The 25,164-nt window shown below is 36.2% G+C and overlaps 1 protein-coding gene across 1 annotated transcript in view; it reads left to right on the forward strand.

Annotated features, from left to right (window-relative positions):
* PIK3C3 (phosphatidylinositol 3-kinase catalytic subunit type 3) overlaps positions 1-25,164 on the forward strand; it is a 152,139-nt gene that overhangs the window by 35,758 nt on the left and 91,217 nt on the right. Inside the window, exons 5-9 of the mRNA XM_025931079.2 lie at positions 14,189-14,275; positions 16,366-16,461; positions 19,067-19,138; positions 22,337-22,441; positions 23,127-23,219. Coding sequence (XP_025786864.1) covers positions 14,189-14,275; positions 16,366-16,461; positions 19,067-19,138; positions 22,337-22,441; positions 23,127-23,219 — 453 coding nt within the window. The remainder of the gene's footprint in view (positions 1-14,188; positions 14,276-16,365; positions 16,462-19,066; positions 19,139-22,336; positions 22,442-23,126; positions 23,220-25,164) is intronic.

Below are 25,164 nucleotides of genomic sequence, written 5' to 3' on the forward strand. Positions count from 1 at the left end.
CTTTTAGTTCTGTTCTTAGTACTTGCATTGAACACCTACTAATCTGAGACCTTGTTTCTGCCTTCTCATTACATCTGATAATACATGGTTGGTTAGTCCTCCAGGCAGTTTCTTGGGCATGTTGTTATTTGCTTCTTACAGATTTTTTTTTTTTTTATTTAAATAGACTTTAAAATCCATTGCTGTAATTTTGGAGAAGTTAGAGCTAGTAATTTTGCTATTACTTCTATGACAGTGGGTTTCTCTCTGAATTCTCTGTGTTTTCTAAGTTTCTCTGTAGAAACCTGTGTTCCTTAAAAAGTGAAAATGACACTTTCATTGATTTGTTGACCTATCTCCTTCCTAGGATGGGCACCCTAGTGAGGATTATTTCTTTACAAGCAATTTGAAACAGACTGTACTGGTTTTATCCTGCTATTTAACAGAATGCAGATTTGCTCCTTTGAAAGATCTAGGTCACTGACATTTGAGACCCAGAATGAAATATAAGTTTAAGTTCATTTTTTTAAAAGTTTATTTATTTTGTGTGTGTGTGAGAGAGAGAGAGAGAGAGAGAGAGAGAGAATTCCAAGTAGGCTTTGCGCTGTCAGTGCATAGCCTGATGCAGGGCACATTGCGGGGTCGATGTGGAGCTCAATGTGGAGCTCAGACTTAGGAACCGTGAGATCATGACCTGAGACAAAGTCAAGAGCTGGATGCTTAATGGACTGTGCCACCCAGATGCTCCTGTTAAAGTTCATTTTTGTTTTTTAGTTACTGTGAAAGTTCCCAGACTGGAGACAACCAGCAGCTTTGGACTGGTGAAAATCATCCAAGTTTGTCTCTATTGTTATCAGCACCTATAAGAAATGAAATGACGTAGATTATGGTCTAATTATGATAGTTGCTTATATTGTGCATAGTGCTTTACAATTTTATAAAATTTTATAAAACTTATAGTAAAATTTTTTTCCTCTAATATTTAATCATTTCATCCATGTTGAGTCTTCAAAGTAAAATGCCTTTATAAAAGTTTGAAGAACAAAAGGGGTGACTGGAGTATAGTGTGTAAGTTGTAGGAGATCATTTTGGAGAGGAAAACAGGACTTAGGAATTGTGATAACTACTTCTAGACTTTGTCTATTGCTTGAAATCTAGGTAAGAGTTGACTGCCTTCTGCAGAGTCTCTCCCACTGCTCTTTTGCAATTGAGCAATCAACTATATTGTACGCGTGGGCTTTCCAATAAGTGCTGTGCTAACTAGTCTCTAAAAAACACCCTCAGTGATGCCTCCTGATACTTCTACCCTTCTGTTCCACATTGGGATCTGCATTAGTGCTGTGACTCATTTTAACTGATACAGTCCTGTGAAGTGATGCTATGTCTCTTCCAGGCCTAAACCTTAAGACAGTTTGATAAGCTTCTGTTTTTCACTTTTGGGACAGGGAGCTATATGTGAGAAGTCTGGGTATCCTATTGTACTGACTATATTGAAAGACTACCTGGAGAGGGGAAAAGCACTGAGAGTAGATGCAGAAAGAGAGAGGCCCACCCATCCTGGTTTCCCAGTTGAATGCACTTTTTCCCACAAATGTATTAAACGTGTGAGTGAAGTAAGCTATCATGAACATTCTAGCTCCAGCCACCAATATGACAGTAGACTGTTGAGACACTGGTAGGCCAATAGAAAAAAAAAAAATCTAGGTGTCTCACAAGAAGATGGCTTCTTGAGTTTTTGAAGTATCAGAAATAAAAAACTGAATATTGTTTTAAGGCACTCAGTGCCTTAAACTGAGTGCTTTGTTACGTAGTAATAGGTGAATAGTGCAGAGGCTAGTAGACATTTTAAATGGTAACTTTCTAATTCTGCAGAAATTATAAAACTATTCAAACAGAATTAGTTTTATAGAATATAGAATTTCTTGCAATTTCAGAGTCTGATGCAGGAGACAAACTGGTAAGCAGTCATAGTATAAGTGGTATCTCTCTTTTGGCAGTCACTGTTGCATTCAATGGAAACAGTGATTTTTCCATGTCAGGGTACATAGTATTCCATAGTGTACATGTATCATAATTTACTTAATAGTTTAAGATGGACATTTACATTTCTTTATGTCTAAATTTTCTGTATTGCAAATAAAGATGCAAAAATGTGAATTTAGGATAATTAAACTTGTCCTCGTGCTTTACCAAGTTTATGGTACTACCATCTTAACCATTGACATTCTTTGTTATAAGTTTGAGAATGGTCACATTTACTATTCATTTGGACATTTGGACATTTGGAATATGCCATATAGGAAGTAATATGTATTAGTAGACATGAATTCTGGAACTAATGAAAATGACCCCAGAAAATTTATGATTTGTCTGATGATTTAGTAAGGGAAAGAAGGAGCCCCACCACATTCTCCCACATCTAAACTTAGCCTGCTATTGCTAATTCTTTCCTCAAAGGAAACTAGTGGAGAATCAACCACAATAACATAAATATGAAATTAGTATTTAATAAGTTACAAAAATTAGTTGAACTTAAATGTCTTACTAAGAGTGCATATTAGAGTGGGTAGCAAAACCTGGTGGAAGGAACATGGACTTCAGGATCATATAGACCTGGGCTTTAACTCCTCATTCTGCCGCTCTACTGTAGTAGTTGATAATCATCTGCAAATCGGGGTCAGAACTATTTATTTTATAGTGTGGTTAGGTTATAAAAAGAGCCAAAAATTTGATGTGTGAATAAATGTTATTTTCCTCTTCCTTCTTGCTATATATGTCTAGGAATATAAACTCTAATTACTGGTTTTTACCGTTACTTTGTTCATAAAAGCAAAGCATGTAATATGAACCTTTATATTTTCATTAATTTTAAAAACCAGTTTGGAACATGCTGCAAAGTGTGTGCGAATATAATTCTTTATAGACTACAGGAAATAATATTAACTGTCGTATTTTGCATCCATTATCTCTGAATTTTGGGAGTAGGAATAGAAGTTAATACTTTCATCTTGTAGATATGGGTTCAAACATTACAGATTGGTAGCTATGCTTGTGGTGAGCATGGCATAATGTATAGAACTGTTGAATCACTATGTTGTACACTTGAAACTAATGTAACATTGTTTATCAAGTATACTTCATGGAAAAAATGACGAGTTAGAGGGGCGCCTCAGTGGCTCATTGGTTGGCTTAGTCGATTGAGGGTCCAACTCTTGATTTCCACCCAGGGTTTTGGAATCAAGCTCCATGTCAGGCTCTGTGCTGAGCATGGAACCTGCCTAAGATTCTTGCTCACTCTTCCTGTTTCTCTCTCTCCCTACACCTCTCCTCCCCTGCTCACGCATACACGCACTCTCTTTCTCTCAAAAAAAAAAAAAAAAAAAAAAAAGACAGTTGGAAAATGGAGTGCTAGGATTATAACCCAGGTTCTCTGGCTCCTAGTCTAGTACTCTTTAGGTCATATTGCCCAGTGTTCTTTTGGTTCTCTTGTAACTAATTCTTAGTCTCTTTCCATGATGGTATCATATTTGTTTAATCTTCAACTAGAGCCAATGAAATGCTTAGTCCCTGCTTTGTATGAGGAACTGTGCTAAGCACTTATGTTGCCTTATCCATTTTAATTTAGAGATAACCTCAGGTGAAAAGGAATTTGAAAGCTAATCTGATATTTTTATATTACGATAATCCTCAAACTTTTTGTATGAAGTTACTTTTTTTTTCACTTCTGAAACAGTATGACCATGTAGTCATGATAAGAATCCCTTAATTGAAGAAGATAAAGAATATTGATGGTGAAAGTTTTTAGTTCCTTGAGACATAATAATTGATGGAAGTGTTTGGCTTCCTTGTAGGCATACCACCATAACATACATAATGGGAAAGAAAATGACTGGTAGAGTACCGTGTAAGGCTTTGCCACCCAGTTTTGCTTTATGCTATGAATTTGTTCAGAATGAAAGAGGGGTTTTGATACATGAATAATGCTGTGTTTAAATTACACTTTATAAGACAAAATCTTGTTCCATTTTGAGGACCTTGGAAATTGTCTTGAATACTCTGTGTATTTGAAGTGTCAGTGTATTATTTAATTTCTTTTTATTTATATATGAAATTTATTGTCAAATTGGTTTCCATACAACACCCAGTGCTCATCCCAAAAGGTGCCCTCCTCAATACCCATCACCCACCCTCTCCTCCCTCCCACCCCCCATCAACCCTTAGTTTGTTCTCAGTTCTGAACAGTCTCTTATGCTTTGGCTCTCTCCCACTCTAACCTCTTTTTTTTTTTTTTTTCCTTCCCCTCCCCCATGGGTTCCTGTTAAGTTTCTCAGGATCCACATAAGAGTGAAACCATATGGTATCTGTCTTTCTCTGTATGGCTTATTTCACTTAGCATCACACTCTCCAGTTCCATCCACGTTGCTACAAAAGGCCATATTTCATTTTTTCTTATTGCCACATAGTATTCCATTGTGTATATAAACCACAATTTCTTTATCCATTCATCAGTTGATGGACATTTAGGCTCTTTCCATAATTTGGCTATTGTTGAGAGTGCTGCTATGAACATTGGGGTACAAGTGCCCCTATGCATCAGTACTCCTGTGTCCCTTGGATAAATTCCTAGCAGTGCTATTGCTGGGTCATAAGGTAGGTCTATTTTTAATTTTCTGAGGAACCTCCACACTGCTTTCCAGAGCGGCTGCACCAATTTGCATTCCCACCAACAGTGCAGGAGGATTCCCGTTTCTCCACATCCTCTCCAGCATCTATAGTCTCCTGATTTGTTCATTTTGGCCACTCTGACTGGCGTGAGGTGATACCTGAGTGTGGTTTTGATTTGTATTTCCCTGATAAGGAGCGACACTGAACATCTTTTCATGTGCCTGTTGGCCATCCAGATGTCTTCTTTAGAGAAGTGTCTATTCATGTTTTCTGCCCATTTCTTCACTGGGTTATTTGCTTTTCGGGTGTGGAGTTTGGTGAGCTCTTTATAGATTTTGGATACTAGCCCTTTGTCCGATATGTCATTTGCAAATATCTTTTCCCATTCCGTTGGTTGCCTTTTAGTTTTGTTGGTTGTTTCCTTTGCTGTGCAGAAGCTTTTTATCTTCATAAGGTCCCAGTAATTCACTTTTGCTTTTAATTCCCTTGCCTTTGGGGATGTGTCAAGGAAGAGATTGCTACGGCTGAGGTCAGAGAGGTCTTTTCCTGCTTTCTCCTCTAAGGTTTTGATGGTTTCCTGTCTCACATTCAGGTCCTTTATCCATTTTGAGTTTATTTTTGTGAATGGTGTGAGAAAGTGGTCTAGTTTCAACCTTCTGCATGTTGCTGTCCAGTTCTCCCAGCACCATTTGTTAAAGAGACTGTCTTTTTTCCATTGGATGTTCTTTCCTGCTTTGTCAAAGATGAGTTGGCCATACGTTTGTGGGTCTAGTTCTGGGGTTTCTATTCTATTCCATTGGTCTATGTGTCTGTTTTTGTGCCAATACCATGCTGTCTTGATGATGACAGCTTTGTAGTAGAGGCTAAAGTCTGGGATTGTGATGCCTCCTGCTTTGGTCTTCTTCTTCAAAATTACTTTGGCTATTCGGGGCCTTTTGTGGTTCCATATGAATTTTAGGATTGCTTGTTCTAGTTTCGAGAAGAATGCTGGTGCAATTTTGATTGGGATTGCATTGAATGTGTAGATAGCTTTGGGTAGTATTGACATTTTGACAATATTTATTCTTCCAATCCATGAGCAGGGAATGTCTTTCCATTTCTTTAAATCTTCTTCAATTACCTTCATAAGCTTTCTATAGTTTTCAGCATACAGATCCTTTACATCTTTGGTTAGATTGATTCCTAGGTATTTTATGCTTCTTGGTGCAATTGTGAATGGGATCAGTTTCTTTATTTGTCTTTCTGTTGCTTCATTGTTAGTGTATAAGAATGCAACTGATTTCTGTACATTGATTTTGTATCCTGCAACTTTGCTGAATTCATGTATCAGTTCTAGCAGACTTTTGGTGGAGTCTATCGGATTTTCCATGTATAATATCATGTCATCTGCAAAAAGCGAAAGCTTGACTTCATCTTTGCCAATTTTGATGCCTTTGATTTCCTTTTGTTGTCTGATTGCTGATGCTAGAACTTCCAGCACTATGTTAAACAACAGCGGTGAGAGTGGGCATCCCTGTCGTGTTCCTGATCTCAGGGAAAAAGCTCTCAGTTTTTCCCCGTTGAGGATGATGTTAGCTGTGGGCTTTTCATAAATGGCTTTTATGATCTTTAAGTATGTTCCTTCTATCCCGACTTTCTCAAGGGTTTTTATTAAGAAAGGGTGCTGGATTTTGTCAAAGGCCTTTTCTGCATCGATTGACAGGATCATATGGTTCTTCTCTTTTTTTTTGTTAATGTGATGTATCACGTTGATTGATTAGCGAATGTTGAACCAGCCCTGCATCCCAGGAATGAATCCCACTTGATCATGGTGAATAATTCTTTTTATATGCCGTTGAATTCGATTTGCTAGTATCTTATTGAGAATTTTTGCATCCATATTCATCAGGGATATTGGCCTGTAGTTCTCTTTTTTTACTGGGTCTCTGTCTGGTTTAGGAATCAAAGTAATACTGGCTTCATAGAATGAGTCTGGAAGTTTTCCTTCCCTTTCTATTTCTTGGAATAGCTTGAGAAGGATAGGTATTATCTCTGCTTTAAACGTCTGGTAGAACTCCCCTGGGAAGCCATCTGGTCCTGGACTCTTATTTGTTGGGAGATTTTTGATAACCGATTCAATTTCTTCGCTGGTGATGGGTCTGTTCAAGCTTTCTATTTCCTCCTGATTGAGTTTTGGAAGAGTGTGGGTGTTCAGGAATTTGTCCATTTCTTCCAGGTTGTCCAATTTGTTGGCATATAATTTTTCATAGTATTCCCTGATAATTGTTTGTATCTCTGAGGGATTGGTTGTAATAATTTCATTTTCACTCATGATTTTATCTATTTGGGTCATCTCCCTTTTCTTTTTGAGAAGCCTGGCTAGAGGTTTGTCAATTTTGTTTATTTTTTCAAAAAACCAACTCTTGGTTTCGTTGATCTGCTCTACAGTTTTTTTAGATTCTATATTGTTTATTTCTGCTCTGATCTTTATTATTTCTCTTCTTCTGCTGGGTTTAGGCTGCCTTTGCTGTTCTGCTTCTATTTCCTTTAGGTGTGCTGTTAGATTTTGTATTTGAGATTTTTCTTGTTTCTTGAGATAGGCCCGGATTGCAATGTATTTTCCTCTCAGGACTGCCTTCGCTGCGTCCCAAAGCGTTTGGATTGTTGTATTTTCATTTTCGTTTGTTTCCATATATTTTTTAATTTCTTCTCTAATTGCCTGGTTGACCCACTCATTCGTTAGTAGGGTGTTCTTTAACCTCCATGCTTTTGGAGGTTTTCCAGACTTTTTTCTGTGGTTGATTTCAAGCTTCATAGCATTGTGGTCTGAAAGTATGCATGGTATGATTTCAATTCTTGTAAACTTATGAAGGGCTGTTTTGTGACCCAGTATATGATCTATCTTGGAGAATGTTCCATGTGCACTCGAGAAGAGTGTATATTCTGTTGCTTTGGGATGCAGAGTTCTAAATATATCTGTCAAGTCCATCTGATCCAATGTCTCATTCAGGGCCCTTGTTTCTTTATTGACCGTGTGTCTAGATGATCTATCCATTTCTGTAAGTGGGGTGTTAAAGTCCCCTGCAATGACCACATTCTTCTCAATAAGGTTGCTTATGTTTATGAGTAATTGTTTTATATATTTGGGCGCTCCGGTATTCGGCGCATAGACATTTATAATTGTTAGCTCTTCCTGATGGATAGACCCTGTCACTATTATATAATGTCCTTCTTCATCTCTTGTTACAGCCTTTAATTTAAAGTCTAGTTTGTCTGATATAAGGATGGCTACTCCAGCTTTCTTTTGGCTTCCAGTAGCATGATAAATAGTTCTCCATCCCCTCACTCTTCAATCTAAAGGTGTCCTCAGGGCTAAAATGAGTCTCTTGTAGACAGCAAATAGATGGGTCTTGTTTTTTTATCCATTCTGATACCCTATGTCTTTTGGTTGGCGCATTTAATCCATTTACATTCAGTGTTATTATAGAAAGATATGGGTTTAGAGTCATTGTGATGTCTGTATGTTTTATGCTTGTAGTGATGTCTCTGGTACTTTGTCTCACAGGGTCCCCCTTAGGATCTCTTGTAGGGCTGGTTTAGTGGTGACAAATTCCTTCAGTTTTTGTTTGTTTGGGAAGACCTTTATCTCTCCTTCGATTCTAAATGACAGACTTGCTGGATAAAGGATTCTCGGCTGCATATTTTTTCTGTCTAGCACACTGAAAATCTCGTGCCAATTCTTTCTGGCCTGCCAAGTTTCAAAAGAGAGATCAGTCACGAGTCTTATAGGTCTCCCTTTATATGTGAGGGCACGTTTACCCCTTGCTGCTTTCAGAATTTTCTCTTTATCCTTGTATTTTGCCCGTTTCACTATGATATGTCGTGCAGAAGATCGATTCAAGTTACGTCTGAAGGGAGTTCTCTGTGCCTCTTGGATTTCAATGCCTTTTTCCTTCCCCACTTCAGGGAAGTTCTCAGCTATAATTTCTTCAAGTACCCCTTCAGCACCTTTCCCTCTCTCTTCCTCCTCTGGGATACCAATTATGCGTATATTATTTCTTTTTAGTGTATCACTTAGTTCTCTAATTTTCCCCTCATACTCCTGGTTTTTTTTATCTCTCTTTTCTCAGCTTCCTCTTTTTCCATAACTTTATCTTCTAGTTCACCTATTCTCTCCTCTGCCTCTTCAATCCGAGCCGTGGTGGTTTCCATTTTGTTATGCATTTCGTTTAAAGCGTTTTTCAGCTCCTCGTGACTGTTCCTTAGTCCCTTGATCTCTGTAGCAAGAGATTCTCTGCTGTCTGCTATACTGTTTTCAAGCCCAGTGATTAATTTTATGACTATTATTCTAAATTCACTTTCTGTTATATTATTTAAATCCTTTTTGATCAGCTCATTAGCTGTTGTTATTTCCTGGAGATTCTTCTGAGGGGAATTCTTCCGCTTGGTCATTTTGGATAGTCCCTGGCGTGGTGAGGACCTGCAGGGCACTTCCCCTGTGCTGTGGTGTATAACTGGAGTTGGTGGGTGGAACCGCAGTCAGACCTGATGTCTGCCCCCAGCCCACCGCTGTGTCCACAGTCAGACTGGTGCGTGCCTTCTCTTCCCCTCTCCTAGGGGCGGGATTCACTGTGGGGTGGGGTGGCCCGTCTGGGCTACTTGCACACTGCCAGGCTTGTGATGCTGGGGATCTGGCGTCTTAGCTGGGGTGGGTAGGCAAGGTGCACAGGGACAGGAGGGGCAGGCTTAGCTTGCTTCTCCTTAGGTGATCCACTTCAGGAGGGGCCCTGTGGCAGCAGGAGGGAGTCAGATCCGCTGCCGGAGGTTTGGCTCCGCAGAAGCGCATAGTTGGGTGTTTGCGCGGAGCGAACAAGTTCCCTGGCAGGAACTGGTTCTCTTTGGGATTTTGGCTGGGGGATGGGCGGGGGAGATGGCGCTGGCGAGCGCCTTTGTTCCCCACCAAACTGAGCTCTGTCGTCAGGGGGCTCAGTAGCTCTCCTTCCCTTTGTCCTCCAGCCTTCCCGCTTTCTGAGCAGAGCTGTTAACTTATGACCTCCCAGCCGCTAAGTCGCGCTTGCTGTCGGAACACAGTCCGTCAGGCCCCTCCGCTTTTTGCAAGCCAGACTTGGGGGCTCTGCTTGGCCGGCGAGCCGCCCCTCCGCCCCGGCTCCCTCCCGCCAGTCCGTGGAGCGCGCACCGCCTCGCCGACCTTCCTACCCTCTTCCGTGGGCCTCTCGTCTGCGCTTGGCTCCGGCGACTCCATTCTGCTAATCCTCTGGCGGTTTTCTGGGTTATTTAGGCAGGTGTAGGTGGAATCTAAGTGATCAGCAGGACGCGCGGTGAGCCCAGCGTCCTCCTACGCCGCCATCTTCCCCGACTCCTTATTTAATTTCTGAAACCAAGGGTAGATTGGTATGTATATAAGACCTTCAGAGGAATCTACCAACTGCAACTGTAGAAATTATTTTTTCTTTTAAAAAAATGTTTTAAAAAATGTTAATTTTAATTTTTTAAATGTTCATTTTTGACAGAAAGAGAGAGCTTGAGTGGGGAAGGGGCAGAGAGAAAGAGGGAGACAGAATCCCAAGCAGGTTCCAGGCTCTGAGCTATCAGCACAGAGCTCACTGCAGGGCTTGAACTCATAAACGGCAATATCGTGACCTGAGTCGAAGTCAGATGCTTAACTGACAGAGCCACCAGGTGCCCCAAATGTTTGTTTATTTTGGAGTTAGAGACAGCAGAGCAAAAGCCTGGGAGGAGCAGAGAGAGAGGGAGACATGGAATCTGCAGCAGGCTCCAGGCTCTGAGCTGTGAGCCCAGAGCCTGACGTGGGGCTTGAACCCATGAACAGTGAGATCATGACCCGAATATAGTTGGACGCTTAACCGACTGAGCCACCCAGGTTTCCCTGGAAATTATTTTCTTACTGCTAATTCTTTTTTATTATTAATTCTTTTATCACTTCCTTTCAAAATTAAAACACACATGCATACCTATGCCCTGAAATCTTGGAGTATTAAATTATAGGCCTCAGAGAAATACCTTACTGTGTGTAAATGATTTTTTTATGGTTTTTTTAGATTGAGAGGAAGGAAATAGACAAGGTAGTTTATTTCTCATTTGAGAAACTATTTTTAAAAAAAATTTTTTTTAACGTTTATTTATTATTGAGAGACAGACACAGAGCATGAGCAGGGGAGGGGTAGAGAGAGGGGGAGATGCAGAATCTGAAGCAGGCTCCAGTCTCTGAGCTGTCAGCACAGAGCCTGATGTGGGTCTCAAAGCCACAAACTGGGAGATCATGACCTGAGCCAAAGTGTGTTGTCTAACCAACTGAGTCACCCAGGCGCCCCGAGAAACTATTCTTATTATAAACCTGTCTCTTTGTAATGAAAATATAAGAACTGTAGAACATGGAGATACTTTTAGGAAAGGCTTCATTATTTTTTAACATGTTTAGATTGGCAAATTATGGACCTTTAAATAAAATGTTTGAAAATTGTTTTTCTCTAAAAATCGTAGATGATTAGTCTCTAGCCAAGTCCATCTGTTATCCTGATAGTTGTATATGGTTTCTGTTATGTATAGGAACGTGTCAAATGTGAAGGTGACATTACTATCCATTTTTTAAAAGACTTTTTAAATATTTTATTTTTGTAGAGAAATATTAGGTTCATCGTGATATTAATAGGAAGATACAGAGTTCCCATATACCCTCTGCCCCCATATCTGTGTAGCCTCCCCCATTATCAGCATCCTCTACCAGAGTGGTACATTTGTTTTAATTGATGAATCTGTATTGACACATCATAATCACCCAAAGTTCATGGTTTTCCACAAGGTTCACTTCTGGTGTTGTATATTCAGTGGACTTGGACAAACGTATAATGACCTTTATCCATCATTATAGTATTGTACAGAGTAGCCTCACTGCCCTAGAAGTTCTCTGTTCCACCTATTGATTCCTCTTCCTTTGCAAACCTGAAGCAACCAGTTATCTTTCTATTGTCTCCATAGTTTTACCTTGTTCAGATGTCATATAGTTGGAATCATATAGTATGCACGCTGTGTAGTTTTTTTCAGGTTGGCTTTCTCATTTAGTAATGTGCACTTCAGGTTCCTCCACATCTTTTTATAGCTTGATAGCTCTTTTCTTGTTAGTACTGAGTAATTTTACATTGTCTGAATGTACCACGTTTATTTATTTATCTATGAAGGACGTTTTAGTTCTTCTAAATATTAGCAATTATGAATTAAGCTGCTATAAACATCCATATGCAGACTTTTGTGTGGACATATTTTCAACTCCTTTGGGTGAATACCAAGGAGTACATTTCCTGGATTTTATGGTAAGAGTATGTATATTTTTTTTATTTTTTTAAGTTTATTTATTTGGAGAGAGAGAGAGAGAGAGAGAGGGAGCAGGGGTGAGGCAGAGAGAGAGGGAAAGAGAGAATCCCAAACAAGCTTCATGCTATCAGTGCAGCGCCCAATGCAGGGCTTGAACTCATAAACCATGAGATCATCACCTGCGCCAAAATCAAGAGCCAAACCCTTAACTGAGCCACCCAAGTGCTCCAGATTATGTTTAATTTGTAAGAAACTGCCACACTGTCTTCTAAAGTGGCTGTACTATTTTACATTCCCCGTGTAGCAACCAATTTCCAGCAGTGAATGAGATTTCCTGTTCCATTTCTGCATTTTCTTCCTGTTCTATTTCTTCCTGTTCTTTATCTGCATCTGGTGTTGTAGGGTTTTACAGATTTTGGCCATTCTAATAGGTGTTTAGTGGTATCTTGTTTTTTTTTTTTTTGTTTTTTCTTTCTTTCTTTTTTTTTTTTTAAAGAGAACGAGCACCAACAATCTCAAGCAGGCTCCACGCCCAGCACAGAGCCTGGTTCGGTGGCTCATTTTCATGACTTTGAGATCATGACGTGAGCTGAAATCAAGAGTCAAACACTCAACGGACTGAGCCACCTAGGTGCCCCAAGTGGTATCTTGTTTTAACTTGCATTTCCTTGATGACATATTGATCATTTGCCATCTATGTGTTTTCTTTGATGAGTTGTCTGTTAAGGTTCTTTGGCACATTTTTCTTAATTAAGTTACTTATTTTCTTACTGAATTTTAGAAGTTCTTTGTATATTTTTCATAACAGTCCTTTATCAGGTCTTTTGCAAATATTTTCTCCTAATCTGTGGCTTAGTTTCTCATTTTCTTTAAAAAAATTTTTTTTTTTTTCAACGTTTATTTATTTTTGGGACAGAGAGAGACAGAGCATGAACGGGGGAGGGGCAGAGAGAGAGGGAGACACAGAATCGGAAACAGGCTCCAGGCTCCGAGCCATCAGCCCAGAGCCTGACGCGGGGCTCGAACTCACGGACCGCAAGATCGTGACCTGGCTGAAGTCGGACGCTTAACCGACTGCGCCACCCAGGCGCCCCTCTCATTTTCTTAACAGTGTCTTTCACAGAGCAGAAGGTTTTCTAATTTTAATGAAGTCCAGCTTGTCAGTGATCTCTTTCATGGATTGTGCCTTTGTATTGCATTTAAAAAAAATCACCTCCATACCCAAGTTCATCTAGTTTTCTCCTATATTATCTCCTAGGAATTTTATAATTTTGCATTTCGCATTTAGGTGTATAATCTATTCTAATTTAATTTTTGTGTGTAAGTTCTGTGTCTAGATGCATTTTTTTGTATGTAGATGTCCACTTGTTCCATCACCATTTGTTGAGAAGACTGTCTTTGCTCCATTATGTTGTCCCTGTTCCTTTGCCAAAGATCATATGTCTGTCTTTATGGAGTCTAGTTCTGGGTTCTGGGTTTTGCTTACATGATTTATTCATCTATTCTTTTGCCAAAACCAAACTGTCTTGATTACTGTAGCTTTATATTAATCTTCAAGTTGGGTAGTGTCAGTCCTTCAATTTTGTTCTTCTTCAGTATTATGTTGGCTATTCTTGGTCTTTTGCCACTCCATATAAACTTTAGAATCAGTTGACATCTACAAAATGTCTTGCTGTAATTTTGACTGGGATTATATTGATTCTATAGATCAAGTTGGGAGATACTGACATCTTTACAGTATTGAACCTTCCTATCCATGAGCAGAATATCTCTCCATTTATTTAGTTCTTGGATTTTGTTCCACAGACTTTTGTAAGTTTCTTCATGTAGATCATGTTTTGTTCTATTTATACCAGTCTCATTTTTGGGGTGCTGATGTAAATGATAGTGTGTTTTTAATTTCAAATTTGACTTATTATTGGTATGTAGGAAAGGGATTGACTTTCATATATTAACCTTGAATCATGCAACTTTACTATATAATTGCTTATTAGTTCCTGGAGTTTTTTGATCTTTCTTTATTTTCTACATAGATAATCATGTCATGTGCAGATAAAGGCAGTTTCATTTCTTTCTTTGAAATTCTTATGCCATTTATTTCCTTTTTAATGTCTTATTGCACTTTTCCCCACTATTAGTTGGTGATCATTACCATTTTTATTCTCCTTTCTGTGAAATCTATGTTAAAATTTTCTTCATTGTATTTGTTCTGCAGCTCACCAAAGCTCATCGACAAGGACACATGGTGAAAGTAGACTGGCTGGACAGATTGACATTTAGAGAAATAGAAATGATAAATGAGGTGGGTTGTATCCCTCGTTTTTTGCATTTTGTTTTCTTACAAAATATTTTTTCCATATTTCTAACTCAAACTTTGTTTTTTTTTAACTTTATCTTATTATGAGAGAGCATGTGCATGTGTGCATGAATGGGGGAGGGGCAGAGAGAGAGGAAGATAGAATCCTAAGCATGCTCTGTGCTGCCAGCATGGAGTTCGACTTGGGGCTTGATCCCAGGAACCATGAGATGGTGACCTCAGCTTAAGTGACTGAGCCACCAGGCAGCTCTCTAAGTCAAACTTTTTGAGAAGCATTGTTTATTGACAGATAACTTACAAATGTGAGAGCATTGAGGATAACCTGTAGTTGTGAGTTCTATGGTAATAATTGGGAAATTTGAGATACCTGTTTTTCTTTAATTTTAATGTTCTCTCAAACCATGAAGTAGGTATAAGTTATCCTTAGTGTACTGACTATTATACAAGTGAAGCCTGTGTTAAACTTGATGCCTCTTTTGGGTGTTCTCTTTCTCCATTTGGCAGCATATATTTATGTTCAATTCAGTATTGGATTCTTTCAACCCAGTGCTACCTGTTTATTTCAGTAATCTTAAGTCATTGTTAGTAATTCTCCCCAGTTAAGATACAGTGTGTATTATGTACTATGTACAGCACTCTGCACCCTTTGTAAAGTTACATGGTTCAAAGTAATTTGTTTGTTTTTTAATCTTGTTTACTGGCCCAAAATATGTTTAATTAAAAGATGGCTTCCGTGAAACTCCGAAAGTTAGAACAAAATTTTCTTTTTTATATATTTGCACTGACATACTACATGTTTGGCCTAACATTCTGTGTCTGGGTAATAGAGAGAACAATTATTTTAATCACATTAGGAGAGAGGAATTTCAATTTTTGTGATATGCCTAATTTACTGTGATTACCACAGGGTAATAACTGACTTATTTTTTATTCTGTGAATGTTTTTTTAGCAGGTTGAAAGAGAGAAATTTTTAATTTACAATGAACACTTATAAAAGTTAAATTCTACTATTGTTTATTTAAAAAAAATGAGTGTTTTGTTTAACAATACTTACATTCAGTATGAATAAACTGGGCATCTTTTCTAAATTTATTCATAACACATTTTCATATTGAAACTGAAAGAAAAATTTATTTTTTGAATTTTTATAATAGTTACATTCCTAAAATAGTTAAATCAAAGTGTTTTCATTTTTCTGTTCTTCAACTTAGATACCCTTGAGTGTAGAAGAAGCTGTGTCACAGCTTACTTTGTCCAGCCTTACTCACCTTCCCTTCTTTAAAAGATAGGAGAGCATTGCCATTACCATAATTAGACTATTATATGCTTCATAAAGCTGAACAATTTAAGTGACTTCTTTAGACCTTTATGATTTTATACATACAGATTTAATACCATTTTTAAAACTGGGTTAAGACTTATCACCCTTTTAGACTTTATTTTCACTTTATTATTGTCCTAGTGTTTGCTTTTTCCTTAAGAGGACACATTTATACATGCAATATTTTTTTATGTTGGGGAAAAGTAACTATTTCCCAGTATATTTAAAGTATATTGATAAAAATGTATAAATGATTGCCAGTTATCTTAAGACCATTTGTGAATTGTGAATAACTTGTAAAGGTTGTATCTGGGAAGCTCAAATAGCTTCTGTTTTTAATGATATACTTTACTTAATTTACATACTTAGACATATGGTTTAAGGATAAACAGTTATTTGCTTAAATTAGAAGTCCAAAACATCTTTATTTCTGAAATAAAATAGTTTTCGTGAAAATGTATATAAAATACCTTCCAAGATTTTATATAATATAATCCAACTAGAATAAACCAAAAATGTCATTGACTTTGAGGAGGGAGTTATAGGAGAATAGTAGACACTACTTTATAAAACAATGGTGCTATATAAAATAAAAACGGTGTGTTTATAATAATGCAATAAAAATTTACTACATTTTAAGTTGTACTTGATAGGTCATGTATTCCTGAATTGGAAATAATGATGTATTACTGATCCTTTAAAGGAATGTTGAAGATCATTATTTTTCATAAAAATCTTTTTTTTTTTTTTTAGAGTGAAAAAAGAAGTTCTAATTTCATGTACTTGATGGTTGAGTTTCGATGTGTCAAGTGTGATGATAAGGAATATGGTATTGTTTATTATGAAAAGGTATTTGTCTTGGAACTGTTTATAGTCTCTGAAGTAGAGGGGAGGGGAAACATTAAAAAAAATTACTGTTGTACCTGCTGAGATGAATTATTTGGTTGCAGGATAGCAGCAGACAGCTGTCAGCCGCAGCTGTTTGTGTATACACAAATCAGATCATATAGCTACAACAAGATTACAAAAACCGATCATTCATGTAATGGAGTTCTGGGTTCCAGAATTCAATAAATATGCAACAGATTAAAAACTTTTTGATTAATTGTTTTGTAAATTGACAAGTAGGACATTAAAGCAATAGCTTTGTTAACAATTGATATTCATTTGAAAAATAAAAAGAATAATTTTTTTAAGTGATAAGGTGTTGAAAATTAAGCGTATACTTCTTATTTGAGTAAGCATATATAATGTGTTGGAATTTTATATGTGATCCTTACATAAGTATGCTAATGAAAGCCATTCTAAATATGTATTTTTTATATATAATTAATGCAGAATTAAGAAAACCATGTTATCTGACTGAGGGATAACAAGTACGCACTTATGGATTTGTTCTGGTCTGCTCATTATGCAGAAGAAAGTACGTGTATGTTTGATATGTAGCTAGATGAAAAATATCTGTGCCTTTAATGCTTGTTGAAGGGTCTTAATTTAAGCACTATAGAAATAATTGCATGCATAGTTCAGAACTACGTAAACCAGGTATTATTGTGGAAATACTTAGGTGCTTAAATCATCGTGGGTGAGGACAGACTTTTTGATACATGGCATAATAGAATAATATTTCTTCTAGTATATAGTTATATGCAGTATATTTGTTTATTAGAGGCAGCACTTCTAAATTATATTTACGCTCTAGTGTTATTTATTAAAGCTGTCTCAGTGATTTTTGAAAATATACATCTTTTTATAACTATAAATTATTTGAAAGATCTTTTTATAATGGAGTTTTAAGGTTTATATAGTTCATTTATGATCATTTTTTTGATACTTTTCAAGTTAACATATATCTTTTTCTCTTAGGCTTGTACCCCTTCTCTTTAATAAAAGGTTAGGAAAAGTTAACTTGTTTCAGCTTTTTATTTTATAAATGATAGTCTTTGGTAAAAAGACATTAGGAAGGTAGACTATTTAACATTGTTTATTAATTCATTAGAAAAACTGCATTAAAAACAGTGGGAAATACAGATGAGTGAAATTATTTTGTCACTAATACACTTTAATAAACTCACATTTTACATTTTATACTATATCTCATATAATTTAAAGCATTATTTCCTGCCCATGTGGAGTTTATATTGCAAAAACATGATAATGGAAATGGTACTTTCAAACATAAGAGATGTGAAGAATCTTTTGAGAGACAGCTTTGATAATAGATGAAATAATAACAGAACAAAAATTAGAAGAATTTCAAGTATTTTTGAAAAGGTTCTTGACCCCTTTCTACTGCTTCTTGAAAATTGCTCATAAATTAATGCTTGTCTACCTACCCTGTCATATTTCCACTTAGTGTAAAGATTGCTGGGCCAGTGTATTGAATCTAATGGAAATAGACTTTCTTGTCACCTGTCTTTTGTGACAGATAGCCTTAGTGAAGATTACTTGTCACAGTTGGGCTGATAAATGTGTCTTCTGGTATTGTGACTGAGAACCAGCCTGTTAAACAACGGCTGTGGGAATTTGTGGTTTTCTGTAAGACTCAATTATTGAACTAAAGTCCAGTCACAGTACTTCCCCTATTTCAGTCTCTCCTGGTTTTGTGCACATTATCTAACAAAGGAAATACTAGCATTTGGAAATTGACAGAAAAACTTGATCCAAGATGTACAGTTAGGAGGAAATGAATTTTGCCCTTAATTAGTTTAGCTTTTCCCACTATGTACACAGTGACATTTATTATGCTGAATTACCTCTCTTGCCTGATTTGGATAAAAATAAAAGCCAATACTCTTCAAAAATGATAATACCAACAAAATAAGGCAGCTTTATTTCTTAATAATTGATGGATTGATTCTTTTTATTCAGGTTTGCATTGCATTGAGGAGGTGTCCCTCTAAGAAGCAATGCTGCTGAGTCTCTGTGTATAAAGTTCAGCAACATTAACTCCACACCTAAAATTTGACTTCTTTGAATGGAACTTTATTGTGATAATTTGAAAAGTTACCAACATCTACTCAGTAGTTTTTGCAAATAATGCAACACATCCCTTGTGCATTTTATTCATATTTATACTATTATATTTTAATTATACTTTGTGGTTTCTTGTTTTAAGTTGGAAAATGAGGACATACTAATTTTGACCCATTATCATTATAAACAATTAAAAAAACTTACAAAAACAATCTACTAATTTCTATATCTAATATATCTAAAAACTGTAACAACTTTTTGTTAGATTTTATTTTTCCCAAAGTATTTCCTCAGCAACAACAGATAAAAAATGGATATGTATTTTAAAATACAGTTGAAAGAAGAAACTTTTTTTTAAAAGGGAGGAATGATGTTCATTAAATAGAATTAAAATACATAGGATGTGTATTATCATGTATTATTTTTTACTATTTGGTTAAATTTTATCTGTTTTTTAACTTACTACACTGTAACCCAGGATGGTGATGAGTCATCTCCAATTTTAACAAGCTTTGAGATAGTGAAGGTTCCTGATCCTCAGATGTCTATGGTGAGTTATTGTCAAATTTCTTATGAAAGTGTGTTTCTCCACAGTGATTATGACTTGGATCCACACATACACTTTCTTTTAAAAAAGTATGTAACTAATTCAGACACCTAAAAGTAATTCATAAGTCCATTTTAGCTATCTGGAGTCAAGTTCAGTGAACTTTTACAGTATCAACACCTAAAAATAAGGTCAGGAGAGTATAGTATTGGGGAACCATTTTATTTGATTATTGGAAGAGTTAGGGAATGTAGTCTTGAGAACTTAGGGAACAGGTATTTGAAAGGTTGTCGTCATGTGGAAGGGGAGTTTGTTTATACTGGAATGAAACTGTAGGCTCAATGGATAATTATAGGGAGACTGATTTTGTTGGAAAATATGGAAGATTGTTGTAGCTACAAGAACTTTTTTATTTGGATCATGGTGACGTGGATGATTTTGAGAGATACCTACATATGGAAGTTTGAGATGATAGCACTTTCAGGGATAGGAAACAGGAAGAATTCTTACTTTGTACCAGAGGATTAATTAGATGACTTTAAATTTAGAAAGTTTCAGGCAAAAAATACTTTTAGTAGCATAATGGATACCATGATATTCACACTTAAAACTCCTTTACATCACTCTGAACCATCTTATTCATATTTTTTTTACCTTTCTAATTGGATTAGTTACCTTCCTAATCAGACCAAAGTGGATTAAAAGTGGCATATTAGAAGATAAAAACATGATGATAGAGGTAAATACACATCATTAAAGCAGGAAGTAATAACTGATGGCCCAACACCAAAGGAAGAGATGGCAGAAAAAAAGCATAAAAATTAGGGAAAAAAAGGTCACTTGCAAATCTTTTAGAAACAAACATCCTGAATTCCTTCACAGTCCCTATGCATAGTATAATAAGTTCGAGTTAATATGTCTAAAATTGAAACTGAATTTTCATTATAAGATGATATTATATATATTATATTTTTTATTCTGGATATTTGAAACACATGAATGGACATATTTTATGCTTACCTTCAAAGTAGCCAACAGTAAAAAAGATTTTTGGGGGCACCTGGGTGGCTCAGTCCATTGGGCACCCTGTGTTGGGCTCTGTGCTGACAGCTCAGAGCCTGGAGCCTGCTTCAGATTCTGTGTCTCCTCCTCTCTGCCCCTCCCCTGCTCATGCTGTCTCCCCCTGTCTCTCAATAGTAAATAAACATTTAAAAAAAAATGTAAGAAAAAAAAAAGTTTTTTATACCAGGACCTTAGTTAGCACTGTTACTCCTATCAAAAAGTCCGGTAAATGAGATGTTTGTATTTTTAGTGTATTCTTTTCTAAAGAAGATACTCATCAAGAGTTAATAGCTTTAGGGTGCCTGGGTGGCTAAGTTGAGTGTCCAAAATCGGCCCAGCATCACAATCTTGTGGTTCCTGGGTTCTAGCTCCACATCTGGCTTGCTGCTGTCAGCATGGAGCCTGCTTTGGATCTCCTGTCTAGCTTCTCTCTCTGCCCCTCTCCCGCTTGCACTCTCTCTCAAAAATAAATAAAGCTTAAAAAAAAAAAAAAGAATTATAGCTTTAACATTATGGATACTGTAATTAAAACAAAACAAAACAGGGGTGCCTGGAAGACTCAGTCGTTTAAGCGTCTGACTTTGGCTCAGGTCATGATCTAACTGGTGAGTTCCAGCCCCACATCAGGCACTGTGCTGACAGATGAGAGCCTGGAGGTTGCTTCACATTCTGTCTCCCTCTCTCTCTGCCTCTCTCTGGCTTGAGCTCTGTCTTTCTCTCTCTCTCAAAAATAAATAAATATTAAAAAAAAATTTTAAAACAATTAAAAAAGTTTTAAATGCAAGTGGGCAAACACTAAAAAGATAGAAAGAAATCCAAAACTAAAACAAAAAACCAAAACTACTCTCCTTATCCCCTATGCTCAAAAATTTAGTTCAGTTTGTAGTCATGATTATTTACCAAATAGAAGACTATATTTTAACAACAACAACGACAACAAAAAACCCCCAGCTATTATACTACTGAATCAGAGAATAAAGCACTATAAAACTTCTGTAATTATAAGCACATGTACTAGCACGTGTACATACACAGATAGACACAGATAGACTGATAGAACAGCAGAAAAAGCCCAGAAATAGATCCAAGTACATATGCAAATTAGTATATGATAATTAGTGGCATTTCATTACTGGAACATAGTCGTGGGGAACTGGTTAGCCATTTATAGAAAGATAAAATCAGACCCATACCTCACATCATACATTTCGAAAAAGATTAAGTCAGATCCATACTTCACATCATACGTAGAGAAAAATTCCAAATAGATCAGGGATTTAAGTATTAAAATGAAACCTTACTAGTACTTTACTGTCAGTGTAGGGAAAGCTTTGTAATCATGTTATGACTCAAAATCTAGAGACTGTAAAAGAAATGATTGATAAATGTGACTATGTTAAAACAATCATATGGCAAAACACTATAACAAAGTCAAAAGACAAGTGACAAACTGGAAGAAACTCTTTTTGACCTACATCACAGACAAAGGGATGAGTATCTAATGTATTGAGGATTCTTAAAAACTGAAGTAATAAAGGACCAGAAAGCCAATTGGAAATTAGGAAAAAGATATGAACAGATAATTCACACATGCAAAATAAAAATAAAATAAAAAAATCCCTTAAGCAAAGACAGTATGTTCAAAACTAATGGCTTTGGCTATAGTTAAAATAGTCCATACCAAGTATACATATGTATGTTCAAGCATTATGGTCACCATCCCTTCCATCAGTCACTGCTGGCAGATGTCCCAGGGTCATTAGTAGCTCATAGGAAGAGGGAATGCTTTAGTCTGGGTTGTCAGGGAAGATTTTAGAGTAAAGGTGATACCCGAGTGGGTATGAAAGCCTTGAATATATGAAGAACGAGGGGGTATAATGAGATATTTTAAGAAGCTGGAATGGTATGTGCATATTATGGCACTAGTGAAGCATAAGGCATATTTAGTTTCCCTATCTCAATATGGTGATATTTAAAAGAAACATACACAGGGGATGAAAGTTGTAACAAGAATAAAATGTTAATTATTTTAAAATGGTTTTAAGTAAGCAACTACTTACTTTTATATTTATAATTGGCTATTGAAACTTCCTTTTGATGAAGTTTACATTATTGATTAATTTTATAAATAATTTATAGGAGAATTTAGTTGAGAGCAAACATCACAAGCTTGCCCGGAGTTTAAGAAGTGGACCTTCTGACCATGATCTCAAACCTAATGCTGCCACAAGAGATCAACTAAATGTAAGAGAATTTATGGACCAATAATATAAAAATAATGAAATGTGTAATTTAGTTGCAATTGATGTGATAACCACTTCATTTGAAAGTGATTCAGGTGCATGTGTTTTCCAGGGTAATGAAATCTGCATAACTTCAACAATTTTGCATTTTCTGTATGTTTTTTGAAATCAATTTTGGGGCTTTAAGAAAATATATTAATCCTGGAGACAGAGAGACAAATAGTATGTACTTTCTTGATATAGTGGTCTGGCCACCATATAGAAACTGGCCCCAAGGTACATTGCCTGAGGGAAAGCCTTGGTGTGCAGATATGCATTGTTGTGTGCTTTGACTTGACAGGGAAAGTGTTCATTATTTATTTCCTTTTTCCTTTTGGAAAGAAAGGGGGATTTTATTATTTTGATATGGTTTATTTTTGGTTGAATTAAATGAGCTCTGTAGTTACAGATTTCTATATGGAGTGTGACTTATTACATCGTTTTTTTCTGTCCCTGCACTCTAATAATATCCTTTTTTGGACTGAGAAGTACAGCAAATTTAAGCCTTACTCTGCTTCATGTACATTTCTCTACTTCTGTAATATTCTATTATAGAAATATTTAAATAAATGAAAAATTTTAAATGAAATGGAAATACATAGGAAGAATATATTTAACCAACGTAGTTCTTTATTTCTTTGTTGTAGATTATTGTGAGTTATCCACCAACCAAGCAACTTACATATGAAGAACAAGATCTTGTTTGGAAGTTTAGATATTATCTCACTAATCAAGAAAAAGTGAGTATCTTGAATATTTTCGTATATCAGATTTATTTGCAAAATTTGTTACTAATGAACAGGAGAGGTAAAACTGCCATGGAAATAAAATGTTATTGTCAAAATAAAAACATGCTATAGAGCAATATATATGATACTTCATTTTTTAAATATTACAAAGGATATATACACAAAGATACATGTACCAGTTTGTTGCTGCATAGATTATGTATAGGTGCATAGTTTGAATGGGTTAAATCAGAGAGACTTGGGTTCACTTTTGGTAACACTACTTATTCTTACTAGGTAAGGTGAGGAGAATTGCCTTGGAAGCTTGGTTTCCTCATTTTTCTGGTGATGACAATCCTTGATAGGTGAGGTAATACTGGTGAATAACCTGGCCAAGTACCTGGCACATAGTAGATGCAGAGTAAATGTTTCACCTCTATCTTCATGGTTCTCACCTCTTTGAACTTGGATGACTACCAAACTATTTATGTTATTAAAAGGAATATAGAACTTTGGAGGAGATGTGCCTGGAGAGGGAGTATGAGAAATGTAATTTGAAATGTATAAGTTGAGTCATAGAGTGGGATCCATCTTGGCATGCGGAATAGAGGCAAGGTCAGAACTAGACATTTGCTTTTCTTAATGCAACCATTGAGTTACTAAGTTTCTGGAGAGAATTAGGATAAAGTAGTCAGCACTAGATTACAGTCTAGGGACTTGGTTCTGAGTCTTACTGTTGCCACTAAGAAGCTTTTTGAGTACTGGCAAATCACTTCCACCTGTCTGAATTTTAGTTTCTCATATTTAATATGAGTTGATTAAATGTGAACTTTAAGTCTCTTTTAGTTCTTAAAATAGTCTGTAAATTCTTAGAACATAGGTTCAAGGGCTAACCTTTAAGATATAAGAATAATAACCAGTATCTGTTAATCAGCCACAGTATGCCAGGGATCTTTTAAATCCCACAACAACCCCAGAATGTTGGTGTGATCATGAGTGTTCTGTATATGAGGAAGCTTGAGTCTTAAAGACATTGAGGAACCTGTGCAAGAAGCACAAAGCTCTTATACCATCTTGATGTGCTCACATCTGTGAATTAGAGGAGAACTTAGTGGATTTTAGAGAAAATATTTGCAACATCACGTACATGCCTCAGCAGGAATTATGAAATGTGTTGGGCACAAAACATAGCAGCACAGGAAAATTAATATCTGTCAGAAAGCTATTAAATTACATAATTATATGAGAATGAATGAATATGTTTTACAATCTCATGAGACAGTCTTTAGCTACTTTAACTTGTTTTTCTGAAACAATTTTATTTCTTTTCATTTCTAAAGTAAAGGTAAAAATTCAATTGCAGCTCATCTTAAACTTTCCAGCTTTACTTCTTTATCTTTTATTGATGCCTTGGGAAATTCTTTGTAGATGAATTATATTAACTCTCCTTACATCCTTAACAAGAGTGAAAAAAGAATTTTAAATTTCCTATAGCTTTGAGTGTTATTCTCTTCATGACTGCAAAAAAGGAAATATTCATCAATAAAAACTTAGGTTGTGATTCTGGGTTTCATAAAAAGATTGAGTTAGTACATGATACTCTGTTAAATGAAGAAAAACCTTGGTCACAGAAATTGCATCTTGAATGTAGAAGAGTGTTTGCTAAAACACACAGCAAGATATTGAATTAAACCTGTTAGAATGTATGGGTTCAAGAAGCATAGAAAAGATTTACAGAGCAGAACTGCCTTAGATAGAAACACTTGCAAGAAAAATTGTTTGTTTAAACAAGTAGTCACTTCCCACCGAAATTCAATTACTTCCAGATATGTGCAAAAGAAATAAAATGCTCAAGTGATATAAAGTATGTGACAAGTTTCATTTAACTAGTTGATTTCAAGTTTTTGAAATGTGGGTGATGAAACTTCAGTTCTCAGGACACATTATAGGATTCTTA

The sequence above is a fragment of the Puma concolor genome, chromosome D3 (genome assembly GCF_028749965.1).
Source record: "Puma concolor isolate L17-30 chromosome D3, mPumCon1.1.hap2, whole genome shotgun sequence".
Taxonomy (NCBI): Eukaryota; Metazoa; Chordata; class Mammalia; order Carnivora; family Felidae; genus Puma; species Puma concolor.